The sequence below is a fragment of the Emydura macquarii genome, unplaced genomic scaffold (genome assembly GCF_026122565.2).
Source record: "Emydura macquarii macquarii isolate MOO-44397 ecotype Brisbane River unplaced genomic scaffold, CSIRO-AGI_Emac_v2 contig_1390, whole genome shotgun sequence".
In the NCBI taxonomy this organism is placed as follows: Eukaryota; Metazoa; Chordata; order Testudines; family Chelidae; genus Emydura; species Emydura macquarii.
This window is the reverse complement of record NW_027131527.1, coordinates 21,255,779-21,271,392: the sequence shown is the minus strand read 5'-3', so window position 1 is coordinate 21,271,392 and position 15,614 is coordinate 21,255,779. Positions and strand designations below refer to the sequence as shown.

Sequence of the window (15,614 nt, the reverse complement as noted above, 5' to 3'; positions counted from 1 at the left end):
ACTTTCTTATTCACTTTCTCCACACCTTACAGGCCTCTATCATATCCTCCCTTAGTTGTCTCTTTTCTAAGATGAACATTCACAGTCTATTTAATTTCTCTTCATATGGATAATATTCCATACCACTAATAATTTTTATTGCCCCTCAGTACTTTTTCCAATCCTAATGTATATTTCTTGAGATGGGGTCATCAGAACAGCACACAGTATTCAAGGTGTGGGGATAGCATGGATTTATATAGGGGTATTATGATATTTTGTGTCTTATTACCTATCCCCTTCCTAAGGATTCTTAACATTCTGTTAGCTTTTAGGACTGCTGCTGCATATTGAACAGATGTTTTCAGAGAACTATCCAAGATGACTCCAAGATCTCTTTCCTGAGTGGTAATAGCTAATTTAGACCCCATCATTTTATATGTATAGTTGGGATTATGTTTTCCAATGTGCATTACTTTGATAGGTAAGGTTGCATCAGAATATCTCCCCTCCACTCAGCACCGTGAAAAGATAAGGGAAATCCTCCTGCATTCCTTGCTGCTTTCACACTGCCTACACCACCACTGATAACAGTGAAAAGTAATATCTACCCCAACTTCATAAAACTTGTGCTCTAGCACAAAATCTTAATACTGACCTCATCAATGTTCAGGCAAAATAATTTCTCACATGTATGGTGCACGTGACAGACATGGCAGTCAGCTGATAGAACAACCTGTGAAACTGCTGTTAAGATTTTATGCTAGAGCACAAGTTTGAATCTGGAGGGTGTATGGCTTTTAGGTATCTGGGATTATAGCCATAGTTTAAAGTCAAAGTACTATATACACAAGATGTCCTTAGACAAAGTCTGGTCACATATCTACGTGATCTGGCACCACTTTCTTAGGGAGGAAATATTTGGCAGGAAAACAGACTCCATTTGCTTATGCCACTCACTACAGATTTCTAAACATAGATATCAGTGACACTAGAAACTAGCTATGTAAGCAAGTACTGATTTATAATAATGCAGCATCTAAGCATCAAGATATGCAAATGAACTATTAATTTGTATATTTTTATACAATTTTGTTTTTCTTATTTGTATAGTTAGATACAATATACTCTCTAATTTTTATTTAAAATTAATATTACAGTAGTTTCCAAAGACTCTTTTTGCCAGGTGCTGTGCAAACACATAATAAAGGGTTTGTTTACAAAAACACACCACACTTCCATCTTCTCCACTTTGTTCCTTTGCATACATACATTGTAGAATGAGTTATTTTTGATCAAACATTTTCTATGGCTGTGAACACCTTAAATCTGGGAATTCAGCTATACTAATAACTATTATACTGTAACACAACCATCTTACCTCCTTTTATAGTCTTTTAGATAAAGTCATTGTGCTTTAAGCAGTCAGACTAGAAGAGACTGAGTTAGCAACTGGAGCTCTGTTGCTAGCCACTATGGGGAGGGAAAAAAAACCTGACTGGGAAGTTCAACATCAGTAAGTAGTATGTGATCCCCTGCAGTGGGTGGTACAGATCTCCATCCTATTAGCATTGGCTTGGAGATTAAACATTTTAAAGATTTTAGAGTTTTCACCAAACAAACATTATGAAAAAGAGATCCAGGAGAGAGAATGCTGGTGGATCGGTAAGGTAGTTACTTAAAAGGTACCGAGAGAAAAGGAGAAACCATCTTGGAAAACAAATATCTTAAGCCTGGTCTACATTTACCATGAAATTTGGTGGCAATCGATGGGAGATACGCAAGCTACGTAGAGTAGTTTGTGTATCTCCCATTGACTTCCTAAATTCTCCTGACCTCCCTTTGTCACAGCATTACTCTTTTTCCAAGGGTGGATTTATTAAGTTGATATCCGGATGGACTGAGCGAGTCTCCACTTCTGTTCAATCGATCCCAAAGAATCAATCTGACGGTGCCAAATTTGCTGCCATCGGTGAAGACATATCCTGAATCACTAACATGTCCTGATGAAATATCTGGCATAGACTCTTGCAAGGGGGAAAAAAACCCAAGAAAAAAAAAACTGTATGCTCCTGCATTCTCCTGGACAGAAGGTCAGTTTTTAAGAGTCAGGAACCCTCAGAACTTCTTCAGGAATTGAGGAGGAGATTCTGAGAGTGTATTTAGAACCACTCAGACAGAACAGAGACTCTGTCCTTCCTTAGCTTTAATGATAATCCAGCCAACCAAAAAATCTCACCACTTCTTGATCAGAATCCACAGAATAACGCTCCATTTTGCTTTTAAAGCCCCAATATCAGTCATTTGGATGTAATGAGAGCCCATGCTCAGGCAAGACTGTTAAAAATAACACATTTTTAAAGGATTTAAATTTCCATCCTTGCATTATGCTCTTAAGGGGCCCAGACTAACATACAGGGAATGTAGACGACTAATGTGCAAATAGCTGGTGAAGCTACCCTTCTATAAAATCCTCCTTCATGAGACTCACTTCATAAACTAGGCCAAATAACATACTTGACCAAGATTCTCATGGTGGACTTGATCTTAGGCCAGAATGTCCTATCTGAGGGGAGGAATCAGAGAGTGATTTAGGAGAGATTTAGCCAGTCTCATAATAAAGTATTGTCGGCTATCAGAAAAACTCAACTAATTGTGCACTCATTTGATAGGGATGTAGAATAGAAGGTATCCTGGCTGAAACTTCCAAAAAGAGAGCACCCTTATGCCTAAAACTAACAGATCCTGGAGAAGAAGACATCTGTCTCCATGTTTGACCAGAAGGCTATCAGACTCATCTAAGGACTCCCTTTGTGTCAAATTAGGAGGAATGCTGATTGGTATATTCCCTTGCTTAGTTCTAGAAGTCTGTCTGCTCTGAAGTTCAGAACCCCTAGTAACATGGATGACCACAAGGAATACAAAAAACTCCTTTCTGCTGAAAATAGAATTTGGCTCCTTTTACAGTGTGCTCCCTTGTTGACTGGTTAGGATACTGGAGAGGCCAGGGGTGGACTAGGTAATATCTGTTATTAGACCAACCATACCCACTTTGTCTCTCTAAATTCCTGGGACCAACACGGTTATAACAACACTGCAACAACAACGGTTTGAATTTTTCCTGTCTAGACCTTTGGATCCTAGCTGAAGTGGTAAATTGCCTGCCAGCTGCACCAATTTCTAGCCAACTGATCAGGAGAATCTTCTGTGTCAACAAACAGCTGTCCCAGATTACAGTGTCTATTTCTACTAGGCTCATGTCCACTGTGAGTACAATCGAGAGGATTTAAGAGTGACCATTGGTGAAGATTGACTACCTGTATTCACCAGATGAAAGACACAATCATAGGATCAAGAAGCCAAATTTGGCAAGGATGAAAATGAAAGCAGATACAAGATACGAGAGTTAGGCAAGCCACCTGCCACTTCTCCCCTTACAGAGTGAAGCTGGAAGAGAATTGCTTCCCTCCCTCCCCATTTCCATTTGCTGGAAGGAGGATTTATATCTACTGACTGAGCTGTCATAAAGAAACAGCATATTTAGAAAATAAAACATTTCTTAATTGACAACAGACTTGAAAAGTTAAGTCACAGTTAAGAAGGAACTCTGACATTTATAATAGTTCAGATATTGGTCCTTGATATCCGCTGTGTGCCACTCAAGCAAAGGGGATGGAAAGATAACTTTAACAGCTGGCTGGAGATTATGCCTGCATAGGGGAACCCTCAGGCATTGGAAAGCCAGCCAACCTACTTCTATAGTTCTTTCTCCCTAACCTTATCTCCCCCCCCTGGTGTAGGGGTCATTGTAGAGCTAAGAGGAAATATGGCTGGAGCATGCTGCCATCTGAGCCAGTTTCTGTCACCGCAAATTAGAACAGCCCTGAGGCTGAGGGATCAGGATTGTTCCTAGAAATAAGGAGAAATAGGTTCAGAATCAACACTATTTTACATTCTTGTGTTTATAGAATGGTATGCACTGAAACATTGATAGTTCAAGATACAATATGGAATATTAATTTAGGGTTTTTTGATGGACATATCTGTATTAGTAAATCAGGATTTCTTATTCAGTGAAACATGCAGAGATTTAGGGAAGATAATGAATTGCTAGTGCAAAGAAAATGTTTCAATAAAAAAAAAAATACAGCACTTAAATAGGTAGGACTTGGAAATTGAAAGATGTTTGATTTAATGACTACACAATTTCAATACATAAAAATAGATACCCAGTAATGAACAAATGTATATAAACCAAATTTCCTTAGGTAATGTACAAAATAATTGTAGAGAGAAAAAAGGAAGAAAAAAAGGTTTTGTTGGATTTATGTACAAAAAAACAAATGTAGATGAGGAAACAATGTTAAATGAGGAGAACAGACAGAGGCTTATTTCATAAATACTGTGCAATGCTTTCATTTAACAAATACAAAAATTACAATTATTTAACAATGTCAGGAAATATAAAATGTAATTGAATGACAGTTCTCTAGTGTATTTAAAAATGAATGCAAATATAATAGCTTTTAAAATTTTGAGGTAATATTACACAATAAACCAAAAAAGCTTTTAATAAATAAAACTAAACGAAGGCAAAGTGCAATTCTGTGATAAAAATTAAAATGTAACGCTTTTATCTTAATATAGCCAGAAACAATGCTTCAGTTATTAAATGTGGGCTTGAGTCATAAAAATATTGACTTATTTATGTGCATTTTTACATGAGAAACTATATAGCTATTAATTCATAAACAAAAATGCGTAAGACAACTTTCCATGAATCACTCTTATTGAAACAAAAATGTTGTTTCCAGTTTACTTAATAAAAATATACATAATTCTGATTTCTAAAATACACCCACATTTTTGTGTTTATTAGTATTTTACCCATTTTAAATGTCTTTCTAATTCAGGCAGTGCAATGGTGAAGCAGTCTGACTTGTGTAACTGATTCACTTTAAATTTCCAGATTAAAAATATAAATATAGAGTGGCATTTTTAAGAGCACCAACTATTGGCTAAATCTGCTCCCACTGAAGTCAATGGTAGCTATACCACTGACAAACGGGAGCAGAGTTATTAGGCTGATGCTGAATTATTTAAAAAATCCCACCACTAATCTCTATTCCTAATAAAATAAAAATGGTAAAACACCACTATCTTATTTAAGGATGAGAACAGAATGAAATGTGCACTTATTTACTGAAGGATTAATAGCATTAAGGTTAGAGAGTAGCCAGATTAGTTTATTAACCAATGTAGAAATCTGCTGGTTGTATGTAAGTAGTATAGAAAGGAAGAAATAGCCAGAATAAGAAAAGTATCAGAAAAATTACTGTATATTTTGTTATTGCAAATAAGTTCAGTTGCAAAATCTATAGAACATACAGTAGGTATTACTTGATGTAAAAAAATACAATATACTATACTGTATACTTCTGAACTGTTTCCATTTGTGAATAAAAATGAACATGTAATTATACCTGCATTTTACAACCAGTTTCTCCACCAGCTTCAAATTTGCTAAAACTTTCAGACAAGAATATCTTTACATTTACTTTATTCAGTGTGCAGTGAAAAAAACAAACATTGTCTAAATACTGGCCTTCAAGTTAAATGAAAGCTACAGCATTTTGATATGTTCTTGTATTCACTTTTGTCATAGCTTACTCTAATAAACTTCTAGTAAAAGATTTCTAGCATAAAATTGTTGATCAAATGACAGTATAGTACACAAGTTAAAATTTTAATATTTGTTCATGTGCCGTGGATAAGACTTATTTCTGAAGTGATTTAAAAAGATTTAGAATTTACCTGTCGACATTCAATTTCTTTAAGTAAGCCATGGTTACAAAACTACAATATCTACAGCCAAACTGACTAGTTAGCTGCAGGTTGTTTAATACTTAGAGTTTGTCCTTGAGTCCAGTTATACTGAAAATAGTACTTTTAACATTCCTGTACAAATCAATTCTGTTGATCTGTAAAAGCTGAATATATAACATCTAAAATCCTGTATTTTGTAAAAATAAATCTTTAGCAGTAAATGGCACTATCAAAATCCTATTTTTCCATAGGCAGCTATTTACATGCTTTTTAAACATCCTGATTAATTGATAATGAAAGCCAAAACATTAAACTGTATACACTTTATCCAGGCTAAAATTGCTATTTGTCTCAATATGAAAATATGGCCTCGTGTTGCATATTAATGGCAGTCATACGCTTGGCTACTGTGTGTATTAATTAAATACATTCTGCCACTGGGCTTAATTAATTAAGAAACCTTTTTGTGATTCCTTTCCCAGTGGAATATACATAATGATGTAAATTATGATTAATTATAAAGTGCTCCAAGAATAATCAGAGACAAAACTGTAACCTGGAATTTGCCACCTCTGTCAGCTTTCTTCTGTCAAGTAATGCAGCATTCTGTATTTCATGAAAATTACTTTGTGAAAAAGCAAGCAGTAAACATATTGCCATACAGCAAAAACAAATGCACTCTGCATTTAATTAAAAAATTCATGTTCTAAGTTGGATAAGACTAGCACAGTATCAAGAGACAGAAACATGAAAAGCTTAAAGGCACAATTAATAGGAAAGTGAGTGCTACATAAAAATCCTGTACTTTAAATTTTTCATCTTATTCTAGACCAAAACCTTCTGCATTTGAAATTCCAATGATCAACTTCTGCTTAAGTTCTTTTTTGTTCTTGTAAGGAGGAAGGCAAAGCTGGTTGAAGCAGGTGTGGGCCACAGGTAACCTAAAAATATTTTAAAAATATTTAATATTTAAAAATAATACATTTGTTTTTAAACAGAAATATAATAGAACTAGGATATTACCAGTTACCTGTGTACTTTTAATTTATGTGCATTACTTTTGCAAACCCATATGAAGAAAGTGTTACTTACCTTACAGGAACTAGAGTTCAAAATGTGCTGTTCATATGTATTCTACTGCTGGTATACATGTGCCCCATGCCCTCAAGTTTGGATTCTTTTTGGCCAGCAGTGTCCTTGTGCCTCCAACCTCAGTGCACAAAGGATGAAGCAACCCCATATATACCTGAGGGATAACTTAGCCTTTTTGCCAATACAGAATCCAGGTGTTATTAGACTCTGTAATATTGAGCGGGGTGGGCTGTGGAATATAAATGGACAACACATCTTGAAGAACCACAGTTACTCTAAAATAGGTAACAGTTTTCTTCCTGTTTACAGAGTTGCCCTTATATATTCCATTGTTGGTGACTCACAAGCAGTGACCTACATCACAAGAAGTGGATGCTAGGAGTCTAACAATAAGACAGCTTTGCCAAAAAGGAGCATCAGATTTTGATGCTTCAGCTATGGAGTAATGTTTGGTAAATGTATGCATGGAATTCCAAAGTTGCTTCCCTACATATTTCCACTACTGGAACACTTCTTAAAAAGCTGCAGAAGCTGCTTACGTCCTCGTGGAGTAAGCCGTAATTCTCAATAGTGGAGGTCTTCTTCTTCTTCTTCTTGCGTGTGGTGTAGAGCTCCATTTGAGCATTCATTCAACAACTGTATGTGGCAGACCTCAGCCATTCCAGTTCTTTGTCGGTCAGGAGGCTGAGGGAAACCCATCCTCCTTCGAGGCGGTGGATGGGGCATTCCCCCACAAGATTCCTTGCTGTTTGTATTTCTCCACACTTGCAGGCTGCAGTGCAAAGGTTCCAGCTGTGCATGAAGGAGTTAAAGTGCCCAACACCAATCCTTAGGCGGTTTAAGCGGGTCCACGCCTTTTGTGGCAGACTTCAGCCTATGGGTGAGGTGGAGATGAGAGGCAGTTGTTGCCGTCTACAAGGGTATTGTTCCTTCCTCCACTGGCTCATGACCGACTTACTCCAGTTTTGGTCATTATCTGCCTGTATGAAGGCCTGAGCCGCTCTTATGAAAGGTCTGCGGCTCCTGAGGCGTTGAGCCGGCAGAGGCTGGAAGATCCTTTCATGAAGTGGGTGGAATAGGCTGTTAGCAGCTTTGAATGCTGCCTGCCTGGTTGCAGCCAGCCATCTCAGGTGGTGGGGTGGAACACCAGACAGAATGGGCAATTTGTAAGATGGCGTGCAGCGTAGGCATCCGCTGATAATGCAAAAGGCAGCATTGATATGTGTGTCCAGCTTAGGTGAATGTGTACTCCTGCCCTAAGCACACACACACAGAATTCTGCTGGAGCGTACATAAGTGCCAATGCAGTAGAGTACAGGGTTGTGAAATGTGCACCCAAGTCATAACTGCACAGTCTCCGCAGCAGATTGATCTGGGCTGTCACTTTCGCTACCACTGCATTAATATGATGGCGGAAAGAAAAGGTTCTGACCAGCTTTACCTCTAAATAGGTTGGGGTGCTCAAGAATGGCAGGGATGATCCACTGAGTTGGATGATGAGTTCTTCATTTTCCTCCCTGATCTTCAGGGGGAAGGCTGAGCAGGTTGTTTTTTAATGTTAAAGTGAAGCCACCACTGATGATAATAAGTATACATTGCTTGGATATTCCTTTGTAAGATCTGTTGCGCGTCTTCAAAGGACTTGCTGGATTAGAGAATGACCATGTCATTGGCATATGTGAGCTTCATGCCTGAGGTGTGTGGAAGGTCAGCAGTATAGAGGTTGAAGGGTGCAGGGGCCAAGGTGTCTTGTGGGACACCATTTTTGAGAAGCCTTGTCTGGCTGGACTGTCCCTTGATTGTAATGTGGAAGCAATGGTTGGTGATGATTTCTTGTATAACACGTGTCATATGACAGTCTTGGAGGCTATTATATAGCTTGAGGAGAAGGCCACTGAGACAGACAGTGTCGTAGGCTGAGGTTGATGAACATGGCACCACACTTTTGGTTGGACTCAAAAGCTGTTTCAGTATAGTCTGTGGCTGCAAAGACCTGATCTTCTGTACTCCTGTTCTTCCTAAAGCTAGCCTACTCTTCAGGTAAGGCCTGTTCAATCTGTGGCTCAATCCTGTTTAATATTAAGCATTTCATAAGTTTAAATGGAACTGACAAGAGGGAAATGGGATGGGAGCTCTTTGGATCATTGTTTGGTTTGTGTGGTTTCAGAATGGCAACAATGTTGGCTCTTTTCCACAGGTGGGGAAATTTTGCTCTGGCTAGGCAATGTGACATGAAGTCCCTGAGCCAGTCTAAGAGTAGAGGACCTGCATGGATGAGTTGCTCGGGATGTATGTTGTCAGGGTCTGGTGCCTTCCCAGGCTTAAGTTGTCTGATGCAGATTTGAATTCATATGAGGAAAATTCTCCTGACAGGTCAAGATTAGCAGATGGTATCTTGCTTCCTTAATCTTGTTTTTGACCAGGTGTGAGAAGGCTCTGTCTTGGTGGATGTATTTCCCATTATTAATAAGGATGTGTGCAATATCGTCTGCTGAGCCCAGGCAGGGTTCTCGCTTCACCGACTTCCCTATGAGGCGGTTGATTGTCTGCCACTCTTTCCGGCTTGAGTGGGTGAAGTTGATTCCTTCACCGGTCTTTTTCCATCTTGTTTTCCTTGCTTCATCCAGTCTAGCTTTTAGGTCACGTGCGGCATTGGTCGCTTCCTCTTCATTTGGTGTGCTTTTGAAAGTTTGACGTAATTGCTCACATTCTGCATCCCAATGTGGGATGAAAGTCCTGCGTCTGCCACGAGGGATTTATGACTTGGACACAGTGACAATTCCATCACAGAAGGCAGAGTAAGTGTTATTAATGTCTGCAGAGTCTGAGTGGGGTAGAGTATGAACTAAATCATCAGTTAAGTTGCTGAAACATTCCCAGTCGGCCTTGCGGAAGTTCTACCTTTTAATAGGGAGTGAAGAAGACGGGGTAAGTAGTGGGGTGCCTTTGAGGAGAACTGGTCTGTGATGGGAGAAAGAGAAATGGTCAAGGATTATTCTAGTTGGTATATCACATGTATATACCACTCCACTAGGTCAAGTCTGGGCTAGTTGATGAATTCCAGTGGCTTGATTAGCAAGTGCCTGGTTGTTTGTTATCAGGGAGTGGAGTCAGATCCAGTTTGGAGGCCCAGTTACTTAATGTTTCCCCGTTTGTGTGGAGTAATTATAGCCCCAGGTTGTGTGCTGATTGTTGAAGTCTTCCATATACATGGTGGGTGACAGAACCAATGGGAGGTCATTAGGTTGCAGTATAGTGGATGGGGGTTTATACACATTCACGATGTGCAGGTCTTGTACTTTGATGGTGTGCCATTGTAGCTCTATGCTTGGTGAAGACATAGCTATTGTTATGCAGTCATGTGCAGTAGACCTCACACAGGAAGCGATTCCGTGATGGGGACTGTCTGTGAAGGCAAGAAGTTTGAAGCCTGGGATGCTAGCTCTACTCTTATTGCACAGCTGCATCTCTTGCAGCAATAAAACAAGCACATTGGTAGTGTTGGCAATGTGTAACAACATGTCCTTCTTGACAGGGGTGAAACCCTTAACATTCAGCTGTAGGATCCTGGGGCAGTTGAGAGTTTAAACTTCATAACGAGGCAGAAGGTCAGTGTTGATCAATGCTCAATAGGAAAACAGGGTTACTTACCTGTAACTGTTGTTCTTCGAGATGTGTTGCTCATATCCATTCCCATTTAGGTGTGTGTGCGCTCCGTGCACAGCTTCCCGGAACTTTTTTGCCCTTAGCAGTCCCAGTAGGGTTGGCTCAGGCGCCCCCTGGAGTCCCCCGCCCATGTCGCGGTACATAGGGCACTGCCGATCCCACCGGCCCCCAGTCCCTTCTTTCTGCCAACTCCGACAGTGGGGACGGAGGGTGGGTGTGGAATGGATATGAGCAACACATCTCGAAGAACAACAGTTATTGGTAAGTAACCCTGTTTTCTATCTTCGAGTGATTGCTCATATCCATTCCCATTTAGGTGACTAGATAGCCATAGGAGTTAACGTTGTGCCGCCCTTGCCAGGACGGCTCTGCCAAACCCCACGTCCTCCCTCGCCTGCTGCACGATGGCGTAGTGGGACGTAAAGGTATGCACCGTCGACCAGGTCGCTGCTCTGCAGATGTCCTGCAGGGGCACTCTTCCCAGGAAGGCCGCCGATGAGGCCTGGGCCCTGGTCGAGTGCGCCGTTACAGCCCCTGGAAGCGGTACCTTTGCCTGCTCATAACAGGTCTTGATGCAGGTGGTGATCCAGGTGGAGATGCAATGGGTGGAGACAGGTGAGCCTTTCATCCGGTCCACCACTGCCACAAATAGCTGCGACGATTTCCGGAAGGGCTTGGTCCTCTCTAGGTAGAAGGCCAAGGCTCGTCTGACATCCAAAGAGTGCCATCTCCGCTCCTCCTCCAAACCGTGTGGTTTGGGAAAAAACACAGGGAGGAAGATATCCTGGTTATAATGAAACTGGGACACCACCTTTGGCAGGAAGGCTGGGTGGGGTCTCAGTCGGACCTTATCTTTGTAAAAGACCGTATAGGGAGGCTCTGAGGTTAAGGCCCTTATCTCAGAGACCCTTCTGGCCGATGTAATGGCCACTAGGAAGGACACCTTCCATGAGAGTACGAGCAACGGGCATGTCGCCAAGGGTTCGAAGGGGGGTCCTGTCAGCATGGTGAGGACCAGGTTCAAATCCCAGGGAGGCACCGGGTCACAGACCTGGGGATATAGCCTCCCCTCCCCTTTAAGGAACCTAGATGACATGGGGTGTGAGAACAGGGATCTGCCCTCCATCGGCTGGTGGAAAGCTGAGATGGCCGCCAGGTGTACCCTGAGAGAGGCCAGGGCTAAGCCCTGCAACTTCAGGTGAAGGAGGTACTCCAAAATCGCCTGGATTGACGAGGAGCTCGGTAGGATGCCCCGGGACTGAGCCCAACACGTAAACCGCTTCCACTTGGCCCTGTATACTAACTGGGTGGAAGGTTTCCTGCTGTTAAGTAAGACCTGCTGCACTGATATGGAGCAGGCCCTCTCTCCCTCTGTTAGCCACAGAGTCTCCATGCTGTCAGGTGGAGGGAGTCCAGGTCCAGGTGGAGCAGGCGACCCTGGTCCTGGGAGAGCAGGTCGTGGCGCCTCGGGAGTGGCAGGGGCGTGGCTATGGACAGGTCCAGCAAAATGCTGAACCAGTGCTGTCTGGGCCATGCTGGGGCGATCAGTATGATGTCTGCCTTGTCCCTCTTGATTTTCAAGAGGACTCTGGATAGTAAGGGGACGGGGGGAAATGCATACATGAGGGCCCCCGTCCATTCTATCAGGAACGCATCGGAAACAGAGCCCGGTTCGCGCTCTCGGAGTGAGCAGAACCTTGGACATTTCCTGTTCCAGGCCGATGCGAACAGGTCCAGATGGGGAACCCCCCACCTGTGGAAGACAAATGACCAATCGTGCCGGGGAAGGAACGATCTGCTGAGGCGGTCTGCCTCGTCGTTCCTGACGCCCGGGAGGTGAGAGGCAGCTATGTGGAAGTCGTGCCTCACCGCCAATTCTCAGAGCAACGTGGCTTCCTGGCACAGGGCCGAGGAGTGTGCTCCCCCTTGCCTGTTCATGGAGAACATGGCTGCCGTGTTGTCCGTTAGGACCTGTACCACTCTGCCCCGGAGGAATTGGAGGAAGACCTTGCAAGCAAGGCGGACTGCCCTGAGTTCCCTGACGTTGATGTGCAGGGAGATCTCGCTTGGTGACCAGCGCCCTTGGGTACTGAGGTTGCCCGTGATGTGCGCTCCCCACCCCACATCGGAGGCATCGGTGATCAAGGTTACCGACAGTACCATCTCCCTGAAGGGAACTCCCTTCAACACCTCCCTCGGATCCTTCCACCAAAGCAGGGAAGTCAGTACTGGGTGGGGTAAAGTGACTATCCTGTTGAGAGGATGTCTGATTGGGGTGTACACAGAAGCTAGCCACCTCTGAAGGGGCCTGAGTCTGAGGCGAGCTAACCGCACCACATACGTGCAGGCTGCCATGTGTCCCAACAGCTGAAGGCATCGCCTGGCTGTCGTCGTGGGGGATCTGTGAACGTTGTCTATCAAGGCAGCCATTGCCTCGAAGCGGGGTCTCGGGAGGAAGGCTCTGGCCTGGGTGGCGTCTAGCGTGGCCCCAATGAACTCTATGCGCTGCACCGGGGTGAGAATTTCTGCTCGTTGATGAGCAGACCCAGGTCGGTGCAAGCTGCGCACGTGAGTTCCAGGCTGTTCCTGACATGACCTGACATGACCAGGACCTGCCCCGAATTAGCCAATCGTCCAGGTATGGGAATATCTGGACTCCTTTGCGGCGCAGATGCGCTGCCACCACTGCCATACACTTCGTAAAAACCCTGGGGGCAGACGAAAGACCAAAAGGCAGGGCTGTAAATTGGTAGTGGACACCAGCTACCATGAATCTTAGGAACCTTCTGTGTCCTGGGAGGATAGAAATGTGGAAATATGCGTCCTTGAGATCGAGGGCCGCATACCAGTCCTCTGGATCTAGGGTAGGAATGATCGAGGCCAGGGAGACCATCCGGAACTTTAGGCGTCTGATAAACTTGTTCAGACGGCGGAGGTCTAGAATGGGCCTCAGGCCCCCTTGGCCTTGGGGACCAAGAAGTACCGGGAGTAAAACCCTTGTCCCCTTTCCCTTGGAGGGACTTCCTCCACCGCCCCCAGCTGGAGGAGGGAGCAGACTTCCTGAGTGAGGAGTTGCTCGTGCGATGGGTCCCTGGAGAGGGCCCGGACAGGAGGGGAGTCCGGGGGGAAGGCCGTGAGCTGTAGTGCATAGCCCCTGCGGACTATACCAAGGACCCATTGGTCCGAAGTGACACTTTGCCAGTGGGCGTAGTACGGCCGCAACCTGTGGGCAAAGGGTCAGTCGAGAGGCAGGGGGTAAGTAAGAGTACCACCCCCTTGCGCACCATCAAAAAGACTTTTTATTATTCTGGCACTTATTCGAGCCACGGGTCCCCGCCGAAGACCCCGAACGATTACGGCGGTTAGGGCCTCTAAACCTCTCCCGACCCCTCCTGGGTTGAGCAGGTCTGGGGGGCTGCCTCCGTGGTGGTTGAGGCTGCCGCTGGCCCTGAGGGCGAGATTGACGCCTTGCAGCCTGAGGGGTGTAAATCCCCAGGGAGCATAGCGTGGCCCTGGAGTCTTTGAGGGCGTGCAGCTTGTCATCAGTTCTGTCCAAGAATAGTCCGGCTCCATCAAAGGGAAGATCCTGGATGGTACGCTGGGCTTCCTGGGACAGACCTGAAGACTGGAGCCACGAGGCCCTCCTCATAGTGATGGCCGATGCTATGGCCCGCATAGCGGCGTCCGCCACATCGCTAAAGGAGTTCAGGGCTGCTCTTGCCACTGCAGCCCCTTCCTCTATTACCGCCATGAAAACCGCGGTCTTGTCCTGGGGCAGGACCTGCGGCAGGACCTTGGCGAGCCTCTGCAGCGAGGACCATAGGTTGAGGTTGTACCTCCCTAGGAGCGCCTGATGATTGGCGATCCTCAGCTGCAGAGACGCCGTTGTATAGGCCTTGCGGCTGAAGAGGTCCAGTTTCTTGGCGTCCTTATTCTTTGGGGTGTTAGATTGACCCCCTTGTCTCTCTCTCTGGTTGACTGCATCGACAACCAGAGAGCACGGTGCCGGGTGAATGTACAAGTACTCCACCCCCTCCACAGGGACGGAGTACTTCTTTTCGGCTCCCTTGGCCATGGAAGGAACCGAGGCTGGAGTCTGCCAAATGGATTTGGCCACCTTGAGCACCCTCTCATGGATAGGGAGGGCTACTCCAGATGGACCTACCACCCCTGAGGCTCCAAATAGGGGGTCCTCCTCCTCAGAGAGCTCCTTCAGATCTAGACCCAGGTTGCCAGCGACTCTTTTAAGTATGTCCTGGTGAGCTCGAAAGTCTGGCCAAGGGCCCTTACGACCCCGGAAGGTGACATCATCGGGGGATGAGAAGGAGGACTGAGGAAGGGGCCCTGCGGAGGGGCCTTCCTCCGGATCAGATCCCTCGTCCGAGGGATGATCCCTCCTCACGTGGGATGCTGGAGGAGGCGGTGGTGGCGCCGCAGATGACTTGAGCGAAGCCGACGCCTGTCCCACCTGTGTACCCCAGGGGCCACAATAAGGCCACTGCCAAGGTCCCTGGGGCCAAGCTGGAGCCGGCATTGGTGCCAAGTGAGATGCCCGGTACCGCGATCTGGAGCCGGACCCACTGGAACGACGTTTGCTCCTAGGCTTGGGGGAACGGCTCCACGAAGTCAACAACGACGAGGAGTGTCGGTGCCATCGTGAGTGGTGCCGGCGGGAAGAGGAGCTGCTCGAGCCCGAGCGTCTCCTCCCTCTCAATGACTTACGACGGCATTTGCCCCCTTTTGGTGATCGGGAGCAGTGCCGTCGGTGCCGTCGAGAGGATTGGGACCGGGATTGGTGCCGCCCCGGAGAACGGGACCGAGCGCGGGATGGACTGCGCGTCGGTGCCGGGGGTGTCGGTGCCGAGGATGCCGGTGCTGGCTGCGGCGGTGCCGAGGAGGCCGGTGCCGTGGTCGGCGATGATGCAGTTGGCAGGGCCGACGTCGGCGGTGGTGGTGGCGGTGCCGATGACGTTGGCAGTGCCACCAAAGACACCGGTATCCGCGCCGGACTGGGTGCCGGGGATCTAGACCGGTGCCGAAAGCTGCGGCGC

General features: G+C 45.4%; 1 protein-coding gene across 3 annotated transcripts in view; it reads right to left on the bottom strand.

Moving 5' to 3' along the window:
- Positions 1–3,849: 3,849 nt before the first annotated feature.
- The window catches only part of HECTD2 (HECT domain E3 ubiquitin protein ligase 2), a 97,609-nt gene continuing 85,844 nt past the window's right edge, over positions 3,850–15,614 (bottom strand). For 2 of the 3 annotated variants that reach the window (XM_067552831.1, XM_067552832.1), the window contains exon 21: positions 3,936–6,746. In XM_067552831.1, coding sequence (XP_067408932.1) covers positions 6,626–6,746 — 121 coding nt within the window. In that variant the 3' untranslated portion in view covers positions 3,936–6,625. Of the gene's footprint in view, positions 3,889–3,935; positions 6,747–15,614 lie in introns of those variants that run through there. The other variant, XM_067552833.1, reaches the window with a different exon arrangement.